The 23,609-nt window shown below is 31.4% G+C and overlaps 1 protein-coding gene across 1 annotated transcript in view; it reads left to right on the top strand.

The window, feature by feature from the left end:
• Positions 1-3,466: 3,466 nt before the first annotated feature.
• LOC143062584 (calcitonin receptor-like) overlaps positions 3,467-23,609 on the top strand; it is a 41,172-nt gene continuing 21,029 nt past the window's right edge. Inside the window, exons 1-5 of the mRNA XM_076234246.1 lie at positions 3,467-3,623; positions 15,982-16,095; positions 19,454-19,542; positions 21,573-21,676; positions 22,939-23,065. Of these exons, the coding sequence (XP_076090361.1) occupies positions 3,533-3,623; positions 15,982-16,095; positions 19,454-19,542; positions 21,573-21,676; positions 22,939-23,065 (525 nt within the window). The 5' untranslated portion in view covers positions 3,467-3,532. The remainder of the gene's footprint in view (positions 3,624-15,981; positions 16,096-19,453; positions 19,543-21,572; positions 21,677-22,938; positions 23,066-23,609) is intronic.

The raw sequence follows: 23,609 nt of genomic DNA, 5'->3' as shown, positions 1-23,609 counted from the left end.
ATCTATTTCCCCTTTGCAAACTAGAAAAGAACATATAAAAGTGCAAGATGTTTACTGTAGAGTGTATATATATATATATATATATATATATATATATATATATATATATATATATATATATATATATATATATATATATATATATATACTTGTCATTCATCAAGACATATTCAAGTACATTCATTTAAAAGTAGAAGAAAGAACCAAGAATGTATATTGAATCCATGTAAAAGCATTAACAGCACTAAATGATGCCCGAGTCTAAAATATTTGATATGCAATAGTAGTTATCAAAGGTACCAGGATTATAATTTAGTACGCCAGGCGAGTGTTTCGTCTACATAAGACTCATCAGTGACGTTCATATCAAAATATTTATAAAGTATATATTTTTGTTATTTAAAACATTCCAATCCCAAGCCTTATTTCAACTAATAAATACACCATGATCTTAGTTGTCAACCTGTAAATTCCCAAACGGTTAAGTGTAAAGACGTTATAAGCAGTAGAATAAAATAGTGATATTGTGATATCCCAAATATGAGTATCGACAGGAAGTGGAAGCATGATTGTTAATACATGGGTAACAATATGTGTTTAGCAATGTATTTAAATATCAAAAATAAACTCAAAAATAGTCCTTGGTCTTTGACAAATAATTGTATCAATTGTTATCAATTGTTATCATACCTCATCTCTTTGTTTTTAAGTGAAACCCAACATTGGTGTTCCTTGTCCAATTTTAACACTGTCGGACACCGTTGTCATTGTTGTCCAGTATTTTCTCTGACAGAAGTTATATCTTGAATTAAATCACATCATATTATTTTACTTTAGAGAAGACAAACTTCTGTGACTTCAGGACAACAGGAAAACGCAATTTGGAACTAAAAGTCAAGCAATTGTATGCAAAAAGCTGCACGAACCATTGTTTCATTAAGATCACACTGTCTTTGCAGAAAACCTATAAAGTTCACATATCTGTTCAAATTTTGTGGATATCTTTTTTCATAATCTAAAGTATGAATTTCATATTACTCTAAAAATATGAGATTAAAAATATATATATGTATGCATTCCAATGAACACTTATTATATTTTAATGGCGTAAAGTACCGTACTATACATAGGTTACTTTTCGGAACTTTTGGTCTTAAACTTTGTAGTTGGTATGGCTTTCAAACTTTTTTCATCTGAGCATAGTTTTGTGTGGACGTAGCGAGCATCTGGCGTATATTTTTTTTTTACCTGTTACCTTGCGTCTGGCGTATAATTTTTTTTACCTGTTACCTCGCGTCTGGCGTATATTTTTTTTACCTGTTAACCTTGATGGCTATTATTCCATTGTTTCTCTGTCCTATATTTTCTCCCATTTATTTATTATAGCCCTGTCGTGTAATGTTGTCATTTTAATGTTATAATTAATACTACCATTAAAGCGGGAGGTTTTGCATGCCACAACACCAGGTTCAACCCACCATTTTTTTCACAAAATGCCCTGTACCAAGTCAGGAAAATGGCCATTGTTACATTATAGTTCGTTTCTGTGTGTTTTACATTTCGGTGTTGTGTCGTAGTTCTCTTATATTTGATACGCTCCCCTCAGTTTTAGTTTGTAACCCGGATTTGTTTTTTCTCTATCGGTTTATGAATTTTGAACAGCGGTATACTACTGTTGCCTTTATATAATACGCATATAGATAATAGACTGATATCAAAAAATTGTTTACTTTCCACGAGAAAGCACAAAGATATGAACAATAACAGATCACCCTTAAACCCTCTCTTTCTACATAAGAAATTGCCTGTAACAAGTCAGGAATGTGACAGTATGTTTGCCATTTGATTGGGGATTTTCCTTTTTGAATTTTCCTCGGAGTTTAGTATTTTTGTGATTTATTTTTTTCGATCGTCAACAATGGCGATTATCCATATCACATAGCAACCAATAGATTATGACAAAATTTAAAACAAATCAAAAATGAAAACAATTTAAAACAACAACAATGAACTATAAGCAAATATGGTAGATAGCGACAAATGAAATCCACTGCATTACATATTCTGTTTTGGAACATGCACATTTTCTAGGTTTGACATGATTTTGAGCGATCACTTCCATATCCTTGGGCAGTGTTGTAATATAATAGCATAAGGATCAAAACACTGTTATATAAGTTTAAAATGACTCATCAAATTGGTAATAACCAGCAACAACAAAATATGAGAAAACCCAAAAGACAATTAACATTCTTAGATACCCACAATAAATGCATTCCACTTCAAATCTGTATTCAACTAATAAATAAACCATGTTCTTTGGTGTTTATTGACTATAAGTACACTTCCAAAGGATTAAGTTTATAGACGTCATGTGCAGTATGAGACACATACTGACCTTGAGCAATCCCAAGTATAAGTATAAACATGATGTAGGAGCACGATTGTTAATGTTTGGGTAGCAATATATGTTAGTTGTGTATTAAAACATCAAAAATCAAATCAAAGTAAGTCATAGGTCTTTGATAAATATTTGTATCAATTGTTCATTTTTAAAACATCCCCTTGTTTTTACTACCCGAGTCACACTATATGTTAAGCAATGTATTAAAGTATCAAAAATAAACTCAAAATTAATCATTAATCATTGATAGATATTTTTATCTATTGTTATCATACTTAATCTCCATGGTTTAAAGTTAAAGCATACATTTGTTGTCTTTTTGATGACTGTCAAAAATCGCCAGGATCAAATTGTCGACGTGCTTCATGTATCTTCTATGAAAGCGCAAAAAGAAAATTATGGTCATTCGTATTCAACACTTGATGAAAAGAGACGTTTATCTTCTTTTTTAACAATCTTCAAGGAATTTAGATTGTTTCTTTGGAATCTTCTGCATTTTTAAAAAATAAGTTGGAAGTTAAAATTATCTGTAAAAAGTTAAATAAGAAATATACCAAACTCGAAGGAAATTTCAAATGGAAAGTCCCTTATCAAATGACAAAAAAGCCCAAACAATCCAACGAATGGAAAACAATTGTCATTTTCCTGACTTGATGCAGGCATTTCCTTATGTAGAAAATTGTTGGTTTTTAATCCGGTTTGATAACTAGCTAAACCTCCTACTTGTATGACAGTCGCATGAAATTCTTTGTATTAAATTGTAATGTGTTGCTTTTTAAACTGACAAATTGTATATACCATAATTGCTGTTACATATTTCTACCGACAGAAGCTGTGTTTAAAAATGAGTTTAATTAAAATCATGTATCTTTTATGGCGAAAAGTGCCCAGTGGATTGAGATAGTCGTTGCTGGGATAAGTCACAAATTATCCACTAATCAATTACGGATAAGACACTTCACTAATACGGGAATCTTATAGCTTTTTAATCAGATCTTTACATTCGTATGTTGATGGTTTTGGAGTGTTGTTCATTTTACGTTGTGGCAGCTAATGTGACGAATCAATAAAACATAACTATAGTCTGATGATTTTATGAAACTTCATTGAGTGACTGGAGAGGTGATAATGGACTTATTAAGTGAGACTTTTCTGAGGATAAGGGATTTACAACAAAAATGTAATACTAACATACGGAAATATAAGCCACCATTAGATGGTAAGAATGTTTTCTTTAAATTAATCAACTACTGTTTTGTCTTGGAAGAAACTAAATAATTTAAGACTTACATCAAATTGCTCTTATATACTACCAGATAAAGACTGAAATCCTCACACAGATTTTAGTAATATTGTTATCCTTAGAAACTAACAGGCGGGAAATTATGTATTTTAAGTAGTAAAAAATAAAGTTTTGGTTATACCAACTTGAAACAGTACAAATTGTCATTATTTTAGCCTTTCAGAAATATATGCTTGCTTATTTAATGTATCATTGTCATTTTGTTTCTTTTCTTACTTATTGTGACATTGGAACTCAGTATTCTTTTGAACTGAGTTTTACTGTTCCCATTGCTGTTTTGTTTTTATTCTACATTGGTTAGAGGTATAGGAGGAGGGTTGAGATCTCACAAAACATGTTTAACCCCGTCCCAAGTCAGGAGCCTCTGGCCTTAGTTAGTATTGTTTTTTTTTTATATTTAAGTTCAATTATATGTTTTGGATTTGAGAAGACGTCCGTTTTCATTGAACTGGTACCCATTTTTTTTTAGGGACTAGCTGAGGCCAACCTCTGTGCGTGGGCCTTTCTCGCTGCGTTGAAGACCCATTGGTGGCCTTCGGCTGTTCTCTGATCTTTTGTCGGGTTTTTGCCTGTTTGACATATTCTCCATTTCCATTTTCAATTTTATTAAAAAGTTTTCTCAGGACATATATTGTGCAAATGAGCGTGTGGTGAACTTAAGAACCATATTTTCGCTTCTTCTGAAATGTTTTCTCTTCTTTTTGGCGATTAACAATTAAATTCTAAAAAGTTTGATTAAATATGCAATTTATGACACGGATTGGCATTTAATAATGTGTAAGAATATTTTTACACGAAGTAAATAAGTGATTTATTTCATAATTTAAACTGTTTGAACATATACCGAATATTTGATTTTTGTTCTATTCGTTTTTCATACAATTATGTGAAAAAGTAAGAAAAGTTCCCCACCCTTTTCAAAGGTTATTTGACTACGGCAGTCATTGTAATTTAGGCAGTGGGTTTTCGGCATATGAAAAAAAAAACATCTACCAAAGCATAATCAGTTTTTTAATGATATTTGCTATTAGTTTTCACTGTGAGTGTGTTGGCAAATTATACATAGTTGCATGGACAAAGAATACATATTCTCACCCCCTCATTTCAAATTGTGGTTATTAATATAAAGTGTCTATATTTTCATTTATAGATTACAACAAATGTTAGGGTGTTATGTTATAGGATGCAGGGTGTTATGATATAGATGCAGGGTGTTATGATGAGTCACATGGAAACCAACACGCGATATTCCTGCTCTTTTCTACCGAAATTTAACCACATTATTGAGATAATCCAAAAACTAATACGAAGTGAAAAAAGTATTGAGTAGTTAATGAACTTCAATTCAATCGATGGCTATAACGTTTGATATATAAAATGAATTTTGTCTGAAAGGCTTATTGAAAAAGCATACATAATACCTGGAAAAGGTTCTGGATGATTAAAGCCACTATTTTGAGATCAACAGTAAAAAGTCAAGGTCATATCAAAGGTGTGTAGCAATCACCCTCATTGCATACATAAGTGTCTACTTTACACAAAGTGTATACTTTACACATTTTCATTAAGACTATTACAAAGATTCTGGGGTTCGTATATATTTGCGACCATTCGTTTTTCGTTTTGAAATATAAAAAAAACAAAACAAAAAACGACAGTGTCTTCATTTTTCGTGTTTGATTTCTTAAAACTCTAGCCAACAAATGTGGTTGACTTTCTTCACATAAGGCCATATCAGCCATTCCTATAGTGGACAGGTACCTTTATACCACTCATTTACAGTGGAAAAATTCCGAGCAACCATATATTTTCGGGTTCATTGGGACAAAACCCCAAAAATATCAATATAAAAAGATTAGTGTTTGTATCAATTGTAAATTAATAACGAATTCCTTTAGGGACGACATCAAAAGATCGATGTAGGATGAAAAACTTAAATCAAATAGTTTGGGGGTGGGGGTAAAATTCTACAAGTTTTGTATATCTAAAATCGATTTTTACATATATCCCTTTTGGTAAATCAATTTTTCCCAAATTAAGTAAACAGGGGGTGGGGGTCAGTGAAAAAACTAGGTGAATTAAGTTTTTTAACCTACATTGAACTTTTGATGTCGTTCCTTAAAGAACACACATTGTTTACAAAATTGTACCGAATTTTTTAATTACATAGATTTGTTTGTACACATTATAATCCAGAAATAGTTGAATAATATGGCAAAGCAAGTTCAATGTAAAATTAAAAAGTTTTAACACAGGTCTTTTTAATTTTCAAGAACAAGACGAAATGAACAGAATTTCGAAAGGACGACCAAACTATTTGTTGAGTTGGGTATAGATTATGCGTGATTATTTCGTTTTTCGCTGAATTTTTTTTTTATTGTGTAAGGCCACACCAATTTAATTCCTTGTTCGACGGACCCGCCCGCACTTATTTTTTTCAAAACAGAATTTTTTAATTTTTTTTTATATTCCCGCTTCCTGCATCTGTAACTGTAATCATGTCTATTTCCCGCACCGTTTTTTGTAAATGATATAAAAAGATATCAACATGTGTTTTTAAAATCACAGTCTAAACCTGTTTATAACGATTTTAAACCTATAAGCACCCCACCACACTGTGTAAATATCTGTGAGAATATTTGTTTCAGCATGAAACCAATTTATCAAAAGTGGGAGTGCTCCGATATAAATATATAACAGCGGAAATACCTGTAAAGAACAAAACGTTGGTTTCTTTCCCCCTTACTCATATTCCCTATCAAAAAAACTATCCATAGCCGCTGCATGTTTATGCACCTGTCCTGATTGATTCAGGGGCCTGTCGTTCGGCAGTTGTCGTTTGTTGATGCGGTTCATTGGTATTTTCCCGTTTGCCGGTTTGGATATATAAATTAGATCGTTGGTTTTCCTGTTCGAATTATGTACACTAATAATTTTAGGGTCCTTTATAGCTTGTTGTTTGATGACGGTCTGGATCAAAGCCCTGTGTTAAAGGCCGTACTTTGACCTGTGTTTGTCATTATCAGGTTGGGAGCAACCCTGCCTCAGACAAGGGGTCATTTTACTGATATAGAAATGAAAATAGAAATACCAAGAATTTGTATAGTGCTACTAAAAAACCTTTGAAAACTTAGAATTTTTTACTCAAAAAGAGAAGAAATACATCATATTTTAAATCACTTTTCTAAAAGAGGGTTCCACTTATTTTTAATAATATTGAACTGTTAACGTAAATATGTTAACAAAATATGGTAAAAGTCCAGGAATATTACAAAATTCTTTGACATGTTTATTTGACTATTTAATACAAGATAGATATATAGTTCTTTGGGAACATATGAGCCCTTTTGTACTAAAGTGGTCTTTTTTACAAAAAAATATATTATAACTTATATCAGGGACTTTCTATACTTACTAAGTATAGAAAGTCCCTGCTTATATTGACCCCTCTTAAAAGGGATATTAAAAAAATTAAGGGGTTGTTCCCAAACTGATTATGACTTGGATGGAGAATTGTCTCATTGTCAGTCACACATACATAGACCAGATTTAATTATTCAGTTATTTCTTGGTGAATAGGGGAAAATTACTTCATAAATTAAAGAAATGTCAAAGTACAAGTGATAAATCAAGTTTTAATAAATGTCAAAACCTACTATTTTATGTTTACAAAAAAAAAATTAATCGCTCGCCTTAACTTTTCAAGCTTCGCCTCAAAGATTTGCAAATTGAATATTTTTTTATTAAAATTTTCAAATCGCTCGCTCGCCCCAAATTTTGGAGTCTAAAAATCCGTAGAACAAGATATTAAATTGGTGTGGCCTTATTTGTTCTATTTTGATTTTGTTTAATTGAAAGACCCCATTCTAAAAAAACACATTAATTAGCATTCTTTATCCCCATCTCAAAATATTGACTGGTCCTTTTATGGCTTTAAATACGTTCAACAGTTATTTTAATTTATTCTGTGTGCAGATGTTTTTTTCCAAATTCTCCTTCTTGAAACAAATACATTGCAAGTTTTGCAAAATTTCATTTTTAACAAACTAACCAGAATGGCCTTGTAAGATTTTACTATCACTTTGCGTCAGTCGTCTGTAAACATTTTATTTTATACAAATCTTGTCTTAAACTGCTCAATAGATTGAAACCATTTTTGTCGGCTTCATTTTTTGGATGTCAATTACTAGTATAAAGTTCTAGAATTCTGTGCAGATTGATTAAAAAAAAAACATGGTCGCTATGTCTAAAATAAGAACATATGGGTCACACTACAGCTTTGGCTACTTTCATTAGATACAAACATATAGGGTAAAAAAGAAAGAATAACTTGTTCTATATACTCTGTATAAATTTGAGTAAATAGCCTTTAATAAAATAGAAACTATGTCATAACAATGGTTCAATATAATTAATATATTCTATAACATTAGATGTGTAATTGTCATAAGAATGTTTTAGACATATTCCCCATTGCTATTCTCAATTTTATTTTATCTAAGATATCTATATCTTAATCTATTACCTGTCATACATCACAAAATGTAAACATACGTTGGTTCGAAAATCAACATTGACGTTTTCGTTCCATCAGAGAACAGATTAGCGACAACACGCAGTTACCATAGTTACTCATAATAAGATACATGGCGGAAAAATCGAGAAAAAAAAATATCACAACATTGCACAGAAACAATTAAAAAGTCAACACATAAGCGAATATATGTACTTTTTCATCTTGAGTTTTTGCTTTATAACGTCACTTAAGGGCATACGATACAGTTTTGAACCTGTATTTACAAGTTGATGAAAATTTGCATATAGGCTATTTTTGACCTGATTAAATCAAATATGTAATAAAAAATATACCTTCATGTGCTACTTTTTGAGTAAAATGAGGTCGAAATTTTGTATATTTGCTCAAAATTCAGATTTGTGTCCGTATTTTCTTTTTCGAAAGAAAGACATAACTTTTTTGTTTTAAAAGATAAACACAAATGGTTTTTTGTTCAATAATCGGTAATTTCTGTATTTTATAAGTATTATTAAAAATTATGCAATTTTTATTCAGAAATAACTCATATTTATCAAATGTTCATGATAAGAGGAACAAACGTCATTTTTTGCTGCATGTTTATCAAAATTAAAAAAAATCCTCTATTTACAGTTTTATAAAATTTGGGTCACATAATCTCCTTGCAAAATAAAACAAATTGCCGTTTTAAAAAATAGGGGTCCATGCACTCGTTTTCAAATTAAATCAGTTTGAATGATAAAAATCAGTCGAAAAAATGCATCTTTTCCCGATATGTCATAGTTTGACGTCGCGAAAATAACATTTTACGTTAGCAACGTCATTACCTCCCCTGTAACTGTATCGTATGCCCTTAATAGCCATCAGTCTCAAAGATTATCTACATATAAAGTCTGCGTGATACGTTGACACAATCATATCAATTCATTAATAATAAGGTACTGCTGAGCACAAAAATATACGTCAAACTAAACATTTTAAATCCCAAAAGGGAATTTTCTTCATCTGTGTTGTAATATATCAAGGTCTCCGTTCTATGATGTTTACAATTTTTCCGTAAGACATTACTTCTTTCAAAAAAAAAAAAAAACTAGAGTTAATGACTTTGGCTTCGTTAATTGACAGATATAAATTGAATATCTTCGTAACTTCTCAGTGCGTATTACATTCAGAAAAGGTTAATATCATGATTTTGGTGCTACTTATTCTTTTCTATGTATTGAAAACAATTTCATGCTTGTTAACCACTGATACATTTGATTGCAACAGCATTTCTCGATTTAACTCGTGTTTAACTTACTGATAATTTTGGATCTGATAAAGTGTTAATTTTACAGGGTTATTGATCATAGAATGTACTGCATTTTCTTAATATCTTACTTTAATTTTTCAGACAACACAGCATTATATATAAAAAAGAAGATGTGGTATAATTGTCAATGAGACAACTCTCCACAATAGCCCACAGAAATTAACAACTATAGGTAGCCTTCAACTATGAGCAAAGACCATACCGCATAGTCAGCTATAAAAGGCCCCGAAATGACAAATGTAAAACAATTGAAACGAAAAACTAACGGCCTAGTTTATGATAAAAAATAACGAAAAACAAACATGTAACACAACAACAATCGACAACCACTGAATTACAGGCTCCTGACTTGGGATAGGCACATACATACAGAATGTAGCTGGGTTAAACATGTTAGCGGATCTCAACCCTCCCCTATCATGGGACAGTGGTGTAACATTATAACATAGGAACTCACTATAAAAATCAGTTGAAAAAGGTTGAACTCATCAGATGGATACAAATAGAAATACTACAAAGAGTTGTCGTGGCCGGGTACTTGTCTATCCCAACAAAAAAACCCATGAAGTGCAGATCTTAGAGTACTCGCAGTTACTGACAGCTAGTTCAAAGCCACTAACAAGTAGTAAAATAAAATAAAAAATAAAAAGGCTGTTTTATTAGAAATTCTTGTTTGCTGAACATCAGTAAATTCGATTATAACAAATGAGGGTTAATTGTTCAGACTCTACAACACCTTTTTGCTTAGGGCTAAGTAAAACCCGCCTCCTGTCGGTGGATTTTCTTGCTGTATTGAAGGCCCTCTGGTAGCCTTGAGCTGTTTTCTGCCCTTTGATCGATTTCTTTAATACTTTCCCCGTTTCAATTCTCAATTGTATTATTTTAAGTGGCTGATATAACCTATGACAATAGGTTTCTGCATTTGTTTTTTGGTCTTACTTTGTTCCTTAGACAGCACAAGCGGCGAACCCGAACAAAGGATATATATCTCAATGCGCTTTGTTTTCTAAACTGACTGCATTTAAATTAAGCGAACAAATAAGACATGTATTTACTTTCGCCGCGGGTTAACTGATGTCGGTATAAAACACGTTTTAATACGACTAAGAGTCTCATAACTTGCTAGTCTAATAGCAAATTGTAACCCCTTGAATAAACAGTGTCTTTGCCTCGGCTGACAGTAGTTTCTCGAGTAACAATCTGCTTTATCGCCCTCTCAGGTTTGTGTTATTCATATAGTAACTTCGTTTGCTCATTGTTTAAGAATTGAATAGTTATTCATAAGTCCTAAGTTATTTTAGCTCCAGTGAGTAAAACACATTGGACAAAAGCTTAAAGACTGATGATGTAAAGTGCAAAGCAATTTATGAGTATTATTGTAAACATCGCTAGGTTTTTGGTAGCGTCGACATATAAATTCTTCATACCTAGCCAACAGATAGTGTTAACAGTATTGCTTTGTAAATGAATTCAGATTTAGAAGCTTTTTAAAAAGTAAACTATCCAATTCGACTAAAATTGGATTTGCAAATTGTGAGACAGTTTGGCAGTTTATGTGCATTACTATTTGTTTTTATAAAGACAAATCAGTTATTATTTATTCCGGCTGTTGAAAATTGATATTTGTTTTTTTATGCTCGATTCTTTAGCCATATAATTAATTAATTAAGAACACCTAAATGTCAAATAAGCTTAACGTAATTTTTTTCCCTCCAATTGCAAGTTATTTCAAGCATAACTGCCAAGTTTTGTCTCGGTCAGATCTATAGTTTCAGAGAAAATGACTATAATGTAAGGCCATATCCTACGGCGATTTCAGTCTAATTTCTTCGAAAAATCCTAATTTCAGTGTATCATTATAAAATGCAGTGTTGACTAATATCTGATCATATACTTATGATCTAAGCATTCAAACAATTAAATAGGATACAAAAGACAACTTTAAGATGATATACAATTTTATTGCACCTTTTAGAGTTCATTTGAAGGTCTGTTTTGGTCTGTTTTGGTCTGTTTTGGTCCATTTTTCCTTCTTCCTTCTTTTTTCATCAAAACTTGATATCTTTTGCCTAAAAAATAAAACAAATGTAATTGTTTTCCCAAAAAAATGAAAGAAATGCAATGTTAAATCAATAATTAAAGTGTTTTAGCTGAAAGAACTGTCTCTATAAATGTCAACAGTCTCCACCGAAGTTTCTATAAGCCCTTATGTGTAACTTGAGTTTTTGGTCTGTTCCCCGAGTGTGACAAATAACGGTTCCCTTTCAGTCAATCATTTATTGTTACTGATATCAAAGTCACTTCATTTATTTATTGCAGTATATTTCTAATAGATTAACATTATACATTGTATTATACATTAGAAAATGATTTTTCAACACAATGCTCGTCAGATCATGGTTAACACTGAAATGAAAAAATCACATGTTGTATAAACAAAACTGTAAGGGTGATTTAAAATTTGACACGTAAAATGGGGACTAGCATGGCAAGCTATAAGAAAGGTCTCAATGTAATATATGTATGTGGATTCAAAAGTGTATTTCATAAATTATATCATATGAAGAAAAAATAAGACTTCTCTTTAAAACCATTATTGTTTTACCATTTTAAATCAAACAGTCTTGGTAGGGTTTGTGTTTTCGACACCTTGTTGGGTGTGTACCACGACAAACTTGGCGGTCTTGGTTGATATGAGGCGGCTCGAAAGACAAGTGCTCAGGGTTGATGCATCTCTTCTGATGACACAGATGAGACACATCAAATTCCTCTGATAGGTCAAATTTCTCAGTGTGCAACATGTATGCAAATCTGTGACCATACAATGTTCTTTTTTTTCTGTCCCAAGGAAACCTAACACTATACACTGAATACAGCTTTGTCTGTCCACCCATTTGACTTAGCAAACACCCGTAAACCCCCATTTCAAGGCAATTTTCCCTCAAACGTGCTTTCTGTGTCTCAATCCATTCCGAATAGTCCATTTTTATAACGTATGAACTAGTTTAGTAATAATTTTTTAAAATGAAAGTACAATAAGGTCACCAGTGCACGTGTAGTTTCCCTAAATAGGTGTAATACCACCATTGATTTCCCCTATTAGTCTTTGTTAAATTGGCACTTTAAAAAAAATTGTACAGTATTTACCTTTATTTCAACCAAAGAAATAATTTGCATGAATAAAGTTTAATCCTTTCCAGTGCTACAGTGAAAATTTCACACTACATTTCATTGCATATAAGAAAGTAACCAACACCGGAAGTAAACAACCCAATTTTTACACTGTTATTTACTGGTTACCTGCTTTGGTAACTATGTAACCTCAACTTTCCAAAATATTTTATAAGACCATCAAATAAAAAAAGAATGATGCTTTCAGACACCCAACATACATGTTTATGACTCAGAAAAATTTAAGTGCATTAATATGCAGGGTTAATTTTCTACAACTGTCAAATTCAAGGGAATATTTTTTTAGACCTACTTTCGTATGCAACCGGATGTGACGTACCATGATTTGGTGGTATTACACCTTAAAAGAATGATAATAAATCCCCCACCCCATTTTTTTACTAGCAAGATAACAAGTTCGATGACACCAACTGTTTTTTTGTTTTCTTTAAGCATAGTTTAAAACACATCTTATAACCTAAATTAATTTTTGATCCGATAATACTGTTAGTTTTAATGTTTTAATTTCAAGCAAATCTATGTCTATGCAATTTTGTATATTATATCAAATGATTGTTAAAACAAGCCACGTTGGACAATGGCTATTTCTTGAGGCAATGATACCAATGACCTTAATTAACCTAGAAAATTATAAAGATGGTGAGATAGTTTTTATCTCGACTACTACTTATTAGTTATAAATATTCACGATGTGTGTTTCAATCCAAAAATGTTATTGGAACATATTCAACTGCCTTTGTATTCTTTTTAAATATTATTGAAGCAAATGCTTTATATCTGTTTTCAGACTCCAATTTCCATATTCTTAATGCACACTGCACTTTATCATTGTGAAATAATGCGTTTGTATTGACAGTATTTCTTGGTTGTCAAGATAGGAAATTGAATAACAACGTGAGATTTATGAAACTGAGTGTAAACAAATAGGAAAAAAATGTCTAACTATGTTTTTGGACCATTGTGGAACTAGAAGGAAGATTGAAATGTCATTTTCATTATCTCGACATTACTTTCCCATAGAATGCCATCCCGAGTGTGCTATATCAAAACTGACATACTGATAATAAAGCAGAATTTTCCTTTTATAAATATGCCTTTTCCCGACAAATTAGTCTATTACAATTCTATTGTGTTCTTCACCGCATACTATCCGTAAATGAACGGATATGAAAGCATGCCAGCAACGGTTAATGCAATTTTGCATGTTACGTCTAACTAAAATCTGTGTTCTATTTAATTAAAACTATTTTAACATTTTATTTTTCTGAAAAGAGCAAATATCATTTAATAAAACTATAAATTAGGGAAGTGACAATACACTAGACTGAATGTGACAGCGACAATTCTTAGAAAATCGAAATTACCTCATTTCATATTTGATTCGTCAATGTTGCATGGCAAGTTCTACTCGAGTACGCTGTCTTTTATAAATAACAGAAACAAACGCATACAGCCGTATCAAATACCATTAGTATCTCATAATCAAAGGAATCACCAAGAAATGATCGACGAAGCTGCGTAAAATGCATCCAAATGATGTTCACTCTTGTATTTGAGTAAAAGTAATATTTAGCAGATTTGCATTCGAAAATGTACATAAGATAATTGACGATCAAGTATTTGTTCAGAAATTAACAGTCACTGTGTTTGGATATGATACGGATTTTTTGTTATTTAAATTTGCTGTTACAAAACGATAGAAATTATTATAAATGAGGGAATGTATCTCCCTCATGCAAAGCTCTGATTCCTTTCACGGATTTGGCTATACTTTTTGGACCTTTTGGATTATCGCTCTTCATCTTTTATATAAGCTTTGGATTTCAAAGATTTTGGCCACGAGCATCACTGAAGAGACATGTATTGTCGAAATGCGAATCTGGTGCAAGAAAATTTGTACCGTTAATTTTATTACTATTAGACTAGTTTACATGTTTGTTTTTTTCTCTAAACTTATAACATTTTTTAATAAAAGTTCGGAAGTAAACAGTTTTCATGGAAATAACATTAGTGTAAATATACATCTTTTTCTCCAAAACCTGATATTAATTGGCTTTGAACTATCTGTCAGTAACTATTATTTACTATTTATACTATTTTTATTTTCCAAATTAAAGGGCCCATTAAGAGCATAACATTAACTGCTAGTACTCTCAGATCTCAACTTGGTGTCGTTTTTTTGTTGTGGGGTGTATAGATACGCTGTCACATACGGTCTGCTTTCATTTGTTTTTTATCGATCGGATGAGTTGAGCTCTTTTCCACTGGCTATATAGTTTGTATTTATAATGTACGGTTACACCACTCTTCTATGTAAGGGTGATTGTTTGGCGTCAGCAAAATTAGTTTGACCCCGTAACAATCCCTAGCCTATACGAGTAGTTATGTGGTTGTCGGTTGTTCATGTCCGTCATATTGGTTTTTCGAAAAAGAAATTGTTATAAATTAAATTAGGCTGTTAGTTTTCTCAATTGAATTGATTTTTATTTTTTTTTATGTTAGAGCTTTTTATAATTGACTACACGTTTTTGCTCTATTCGTTGCTAAGGGTACGTGTGCTTAAATGCTTACATCCAATTCATTCGAACTTTGGTGGATAGCTATCCCATTTGCAATCATACCACATCTCCGTATTTTTTATACTGATTGTTTTAAAAGAAGCTGTAATTTGTTTTTAAAGAAAGAATAATTGATTATATTGTGTTTTGACAAATAATATAGTTAAGTAAGGATAAAAGTGTTGCTGGTAATAGACTATTTAATTTAGCATGCATATTGCTTCGTTTGTCTCGTATACAAAATGTGAAGAAATTTCAATGTTTTCAATGCGTCATCATGTTTAATATATGAGACCTAGATCAGAAAGGCGATTTGTAGTGAATGTATTTGTCCTATTTCATATTCCGAGGATAACTGATCATATTCTATGTGATTACCATATCTTATTAAATCAGACAAAAACATAACGAAATAATTAATTAATATTCGGAACTTGTGCGAGTTACGTTATCGTACTAGCGTCTTTCTATTCTATTGTTTTCTGTCTTAATGTCTCCTATGGGTTGACAGTTAATAAACTTAATGCGTATATAGTAAAGATGGTGTTATAAATAGACCATAGAGAACTGAACATGAATTATAAACAAACCCATACGGTTAGGGGTTTAACAGTTTCAAAAGTAATTATAAACCTCGAATTCTAATAAAGCATTTCATACAAATATTTCATATTTCAGGTAATCTGTATTGCAATGCTACATCAGACACATTAGGGGGATGTTGGAATATAACACGTGCTGGTCAATCAGCTAAAATACCATGTCCAGAATTAATGAAAACTTCGTCCTACGGTAAGTAATGCAGATATGAAAAAAGTTTGGTGTGGTAATAAAAGTAAATCACAAACATACAGAACTCAGAGGGAAATTCAAATAGAAATGTCGATAATCAAATGACCAAACATATCAAACGAATGGATAACAACTGTCATATATCTGACTTGGTACAAGCATTTTCTTATATAATAGCTAAACCTCTCACTTGCATGACCGTCGCATAAAATTCCGTAATATTGACAACGATGTGTGAACAAAACAAAGACATAATAGTATGAATGACGGGATATATAAGTACGAACCACGACATATGTAATAAAGAAACACTAAAAGGAATAGAGACAAAACATATAAGCAAAAATGAAAGCCAAGGATACAAAAATTATCATAGAACAATAACACAATGACTGGATGTAAAAGTACAGTCACGTGATATGGATACCACCATGCAGTAAAAGTAATATTATACAATTACTGTCTTTTGATGAGGTAAATATGCGGTTTTATTGACTTTTGAAAAATGATATTCACTGAGGCCGACGGCCGAAGTGAATATCAGTTTTTCAAAAGTCAATAAAACCCAATATTTACCGAAACAAAAGACAGTAATTGTTTTATTCCATATTCCGAGAGAAGAAAATGTATTTAATGACAAACATATACCAATTTTTTTTACATGAAACATTTTACCATAACGTTGCATGCATGTAAAAGCGCGTGACGTTTAGCGCGGTGAATAACACTTTCTCAGGTGAATATGCTTTTTTATTCAAAATCCAATTCATATAAAGAAACCTACTAAAATAATACCAATATGGAATAATCATGAAGATAAATAAAAGAATACTATAGCACGTTATTTAGATGATACACAACGTTAGTACCAATAATTTATACTTCAAATAAAGAATTATCCTTGACTTATCAATATACTATTCATTAATCAATGATGAGAATTATACATAAGCCCAATGTTAAAAACAGGATTTTTTTCGTTTTACTGAGCAATATCTCTTATTTGATTAACATATTTTTCAAGGCTTTGGATATGGATCATGCCTCAACATTTGACTTGTTTTTCTAACCACTCATTAAAGATGTAATGTTAACTTATATGTCATGCGACAGACAGAATGAAACCATGTTATGTCGTTTCATTATTAGAGCTACAAATATATAGATGCTTTAGGTTACTGATTTGCTTATGGTACATGTACATATATGTACTCTTTCGTTTCTTTAATGGTACTCAGACAGTAATTGAATCGTCTAGTAAAATCAGTAAATGAAACTTGACGTATTTTGTTGTTTTTTAAGCATATTATTGCAAGTTATTGTAAGTCATGGAAAGCACTTATAATCATTGAAGTTAATAAACGTCAAATTTTAAAAACATCATGTGATTGTTATATAACAAAGGAAGATGTGCGGTATCTGTCAATTGTGAAACTGCACTATAACAACACAAACAACTTTTAGTTACCCAAAGTGTATCATACAGTCTTCTACAGGAGTCTATACTACATAATCGAGACTAAAACGTTATGCTCAGGACTGCTAAATCTGCCACCAGATTTGTCAGTTGACCATAACATTAAGATTTGAAAAAAGACCACCTCTGTAGACGCTTATGAAATGATAGAGGCCCATTAATATATATATACTAGAACACACCCGTGATATCGCGGGTCCGTGACTAAATTTAAGTATATAACTATGCGTAAACCTTATTTTAGTATTGGTATTGTCATCTGGTAAAGTCATGCCGATTATAAGATACACAGTTTTCTCAGCTGTCAAACTCACTCTGTGTGTACCTGTCGACCTGCAACTTATTAATTATTGGTAATAATAATTATTTGGAAAACATAAGGTCCCGGAATGGAGTATTTTTTAATCAACAGCATTGTCTTATATTAGTTATAAATAAAGTTGAATTCTTTGATTCGCTGTTTTACGTCATGCACGCTAACAAATTGAAAACTGTACCTATACGCCTTGTTTTAAGTCAAGATTTTAAGTATTCGTATTGTTATCTTAGAAAGTCTTCCTGATAAAAATACTACAATAGGGAACAATTTGACAATGGTTGAATTTAGTAGTGTCAACCCTGTGATTATGAACCGTGTATATAGCAAAATCCTAAATACACCGTTAAACTTTGGTGGTGCGCCTGTCAGATGCGGAACGTACAGATAAGATAATAGGTGAATATACTATTGGTATCGGTATCGGATTCGATCCGGAACTTGTTAATTATTGGCAATATTAATTATGTGGAAAACAAAAGGGTCTGGAGTGGTGTAATTTTTAATCTACACCATTGTCCTATATTAGCTATATATAAAGTTGAATTCTTTGATTTGTCGTTTTTACCCGATGACGGCTGACAAATTGGACCTCGTTATTTTAGTATTATAGATATATCTATTTCGACACCCCTCTTCGAAATAGATATATCTAATAATCGATCAAAGAAGTAACAAATGATAACTTAACTAAAGATCATAAAAGGGAAGCATTTTATTCAATCGTTTAAATGACCTACAGTTGTTAAAGTGTATGTCTTATTGACAACAATATGTTTTTCCTTTTTATAACCATAGATCCTTTCAAGTTGGTTACAAACTGTACAGAATTGCATTGTAGAAAAAAAAAAACATGACAGTTTTGCTTCTAACTATGAATTAGGGAAATAATGTTTTATCACAAATCTACCAAGCACAGTGATTGAACACCAACATTGTTATTATATTAACTTTATTACTAGTAAGTCATAAACACAAAGACCAAACGGGACACTCTCAGAAATAAAAGGATATTTATTTTCAATAATAGTAGTTGTCTCAATGCCAATTATATCTATTTTCCATAAAAATGTTAGCCAGCCCAAATTACTAATAAGTTAAATTACTCTTTGGCTGTCCTATTAGTGGCTGTCGATCTCCATGATGGAGTCCTGATTGAAACATCTACATATAAATGTTATTACTTGACCGCAGATTTCACCTTTCAGAAGGTTGTGCCTCATCGTTTCTATGAAAGGTAAACGACTATCAACAGGAAATTTAACTGAAAAAAATGCACATGAATACATCGAAATATATTTCAATTAGACAGCAATCCATCGCCAAAATAAAACAAAATTAACAATACAAAAAAAAAAAAACAAAAAAAAAAACAATACCTTGAAAAAATTCTACAGGTTTATTTTTTTCTCCCAATTTTTGAAGGTATCTTTAAATAGTCTGTTTGTAGCGGTTTCTTGTTTGCTTTCTTTAATTATTTCTTTAAAAAAAGTTTGTTATTTCGATAGTTAATTTTATCTTAACATAGTATTTTCAATGTATTTCATGTAAGATTATAATTGTAGGATCAGCCTATTTGAACTGTACAGAGCATGGAACATGGAATACAATTAACGGATCTATAAGAGGAGATTATACTCATTGCCAGTTCTGGGTAAATAGATGTAATGCGTAATTACGTTCAAATAATACTTAAAGAGCTTCCGACTGTGACGTACGGTGTTTTTAAAATCTATTTTTTGTAAATAATTATTTATATCCCATCTCCGTTTGGTAATTATTTAGTACTAATGACATATTTTTCGTAGGTGCGCTCGATACCAAAAGTTTGTAAAGCCGAATACATTAATCATTTCAAAGTATCATAACAAAAAGACAAAAGTAAATGCAATGCGTTAATTCACTTGTTGTAAACCAAGATAAAATAACAGCAAATTACAAACAAACGAAAATGTGTTATAAATTAAACTTGTTGGTATGAATAACATGATATTCTAAATTAATTTCATGCACATTTGAAAAAATCCTTCCCTCAAGAAGTCAAATATTGAAGTTGTAAAATGTTGAAAATGAGATTTATAGACTATTGGTTGTTTTGTCGTTTTCTGCTTTTGTCTGATTATAACCAGTACATCTCCATAGTGTCTTAACGCGAACAAGAAATAAAATAAATCAAATATGGACACTTTTTAAACACGAGTCAGTAGTCAATTAATCTAGTTATTTTTTTCCAATCACAGAAGAGCATTCAAAACCTACTTCTAAACCTACTTTCAAAACCTACCTCAAAATTTTTATTTAAAAAAACCGTAGATGTTTTCCTCATCGGAATGATGCTTTTTCCAATTTTCTACTTATTATAATAGTCAAGATTAAAAGCAGTATTACATTTGAGGGCTAATAAACACTATTGATGAAAAACACTCTTAATGTTGATTGTTCCGATCCAGTAAAAAAGAAAATCTAGAGAATTATATAAAGAGATAGCATTTACTTTTAAATGCTTTATTGCTTTTCTTCAAAACAAGTCATATCATTTCCCGAACGGGTTTAATTTCTAGGCTACTCAATCCAAACAACCAAGAAAAAATGAACATTTTAATAATTACTCAGTTTTTCAAATATCTAAAGGAAACCTTAACATAGATTAACATTCAGATAGGTTGCTATAATATATAAGCCTTTGTAAACATGCAATAACACTCGGTGGTAGAATTTATTGGCTCTCAAGTCTTGTGGAAGATTTGCTTAGCTCCTAGGTTTCATTTATACCAGAACGTCCTTGTGAATGAATTGTGGCTTGTCAGATGGTGGAATTTCTTGGTTGCCATTTATTTTATCTAGCAATACTATCTGTGAAAAGAATTTGTGAGTTGACAAAAGATAGGTTTGTTATTAAAAATTATAGGCTGCCAGGGTTTTTAATCCACCCATACACAGGCAAATTTTGTTCACGTGAATTTCACATGAGTTTCATTTCACGTGAATTTTTGTTGATGTGAATATCACGTGAAATTCACATGAAAAATGTTCACTTGAAATTCACGTGAAATTTATGTGAAACTCACATCATCTGAATTACGTGAAATTAACGTGAACCTCATGTGAAATTCATGTGAACAAAATTTGCCTGTGTAACACCTGTTGGCAAAATTTCCAGGATTTAACTCTGACATAATTTTTATGCTGTATGAAGACATAGACTAGCTATCGGGCCTTTGGACATAATTTCTCACGACTATTAGTAAACAATAACATATTCATATTCTTGAATGAATTTTTGAACGCTGTTAACAATCATGAACTAGCCATCTGGCTTTTTCATAGAGTTCAAAGGATATCAGTGTACATAGTTTAGCAATTTTACCTTTAAAGCTGTCAGTTGATATTGGCTAGATTCATGGTATATTAGAACATTTCTTTTGATGATTGTGTACATGAAAAATATTTTCAAAAGATATTTTTTTGGCTTATTATTGTAGAAATTACATGTTAATATATTCACAAATTGAAAATGTCGACTTCCTTAGTTACAGACAAGGAGATAGAGAATTTTACGCTAACTGTCATCCAAACTTTCTATTGAAATTGATTCATGCAGATCTTTACTGGAAGTTATACATACATGAAGCTGTATTACATTCATGGACCTGAAGTATGATTTAAATTGTTAATTTTCTTTAGGATGCAGGGAAAGGCGACCATCTTCCAGTGTATGTTTTCATTGCAGGAAATGTAGTATCCATCATTCTACTTAGTGTTGCGCTAACGATATTCTTCAGATTTAGGTAATATTCTTTGCATGCCAAAATCGTAAGTTAACCAAATAAACACTATTTTATTTAGAAGTCCGAAGTGCATTTCTTGGTTAACCTTTAATTATGAACGCTCAAAATCAAATATTTGTAAAATGTCAATCTTAAAGTATAAGTTATAAATTACATCATTAACGAAGCACTGTAAATGAGTGGCCGTTCATGTCAGAATAACGACACTTCTTTCACTATTTTAATCTTTAATCGAGATGGTTCCAACTGTTCAAGTGTCCCGATATTTTTAACCACTATTAAGATACTTGTTAAAATCATCTTGTTATACTTTAGATTTGTATCATGATACTTCCTCAAAGCATTACGATTCATTTTTTACTCACTTCAGCATCGTGTTGGAAACTAAAAGCATCGAGATATAGGTCAACAGCATGACGATGGATGTCAAAAGCATCATGCTTCAAGTTACAATCATCGCGATGGAAGTCAAAAGCTTCATTATGAAAGTAAAAAATAAATCTCATAATGGAATTCAAAAGCATCATGTTAGAACATCTGGTTCCAAATCATATTTTTACACAATCAACTTGTAGATTATGAGATTCGCTTTCATTGGTAAGCTGCAAAAAGGCATCGCGCACTTACAATTTTGATTTGTATCATTATACTTTCAACTTCCATCATAATGCGTTTAGCTGTAATGGTAATGCTTTTAATCTCCATCATGATGTTTTTGACCTCCATTGCGAAGTTTATAACTTCCGATATTATGCTTTTGACTTCCATCATGATGCTTTTTAGTTCCATTGCGATGCTTTTGTCAGTTTAATTATATCATAATGCTTTCGACAAGTATAATTATACTAGTATCATTATACTAGTATCATTATACTTGTCAAAAATATCGTGAAACTTGTTTAAAACAAAATGATAGGAAATTATCATGATGGAGATATCGTTATATCGACATGAACGGCCAATCAAAACTGTCTGCTGAGGAGATTATGTAATCAACTGCTTGTCCGATATTTTAACAAAATGGACCTTATTACATGTTACTACATGTGGTTCGATCATAGTTGCAGTCGGTATTTTATTAATGTACCACTTGATGATCATTTATGTGGACTCAATTAAGATGATTTTCTTTTCATGTCTGCTGCGTAGTTCAAAGGAGTAAAGTGTATACAAAACAAATTCTTATTTCAATTATTTGTTAAAGTTACACATGTTTATATAAAATTCGCTTCAATGTCATTAAAATATAATTATTTCTTCAGGCAACTAAAGTGTGGAAGGATATTCATACATAAGAACCTTTTCCTGTCCTATATTTTAACTGGACTAACATGGATATTATATAATTCGTTAGTAGTCCTCAATTCAGATCTCCTGGAACATAATTACGTAAGTTGTTACCTTTGTATAAAATATTGTATTGAAGTTATGGGTAATATGCGTATGGTCCAATCAGAGGGGTTGATTTAGATCCGGATATGTAGGTATGTTTGATTTGTTTGTCACATACTAGCCGCAGTTCGTACGTGCATGAATTTAACTTAAAAGTCATATATTATACAATTAATTTGTCTGACACATATAAAATACAGTCACTTGGTAACATAAAATCAAGTGACCTTCTATAATCGGTCGGATCAAATGTATCCCCAAGGACACATATCGAGAAAAATGTCACGAGCTGAATTGGTATGTTGAGTTTTGAACTTATTTGTGTTACAGAGAACACATATGAATGCTGACTTTCAATAATTGAAGAGACAAATCATGTTGAAATTAAACTTATTAATACACTATTGAAGTATTTATTTCAAGAATTTTTGTTATATGTCATCTCTCTCGTTATAGGGTATGCACGACTACCTTTTTCCTGAGATAGGCTTGTGCATTGTCGTCGGATACAGGTTTCCACTAATCAACAGTGTTTTTTTTT

Source organism: Mytilus galloprovincialis, chromosome 2, assembly GCF_965363235.1.
Source record: "Mytilus galloprovincialis chromosome 2, xbMytGall1.hap1.1, whole genome shotgun sequence".
In the NCBI taxonomy this organism is placed as follows: Eukaryota; Metazoa; Mollusca; class Bivalvia; order Mytilida; family Mytilidae; genus Mytilus; species Mytilus galloprovincialis.
Note: the sequence above shows the minus strand (reverse complement) of the source record. Positions and strands in the feature narration are given on the sequence as shown.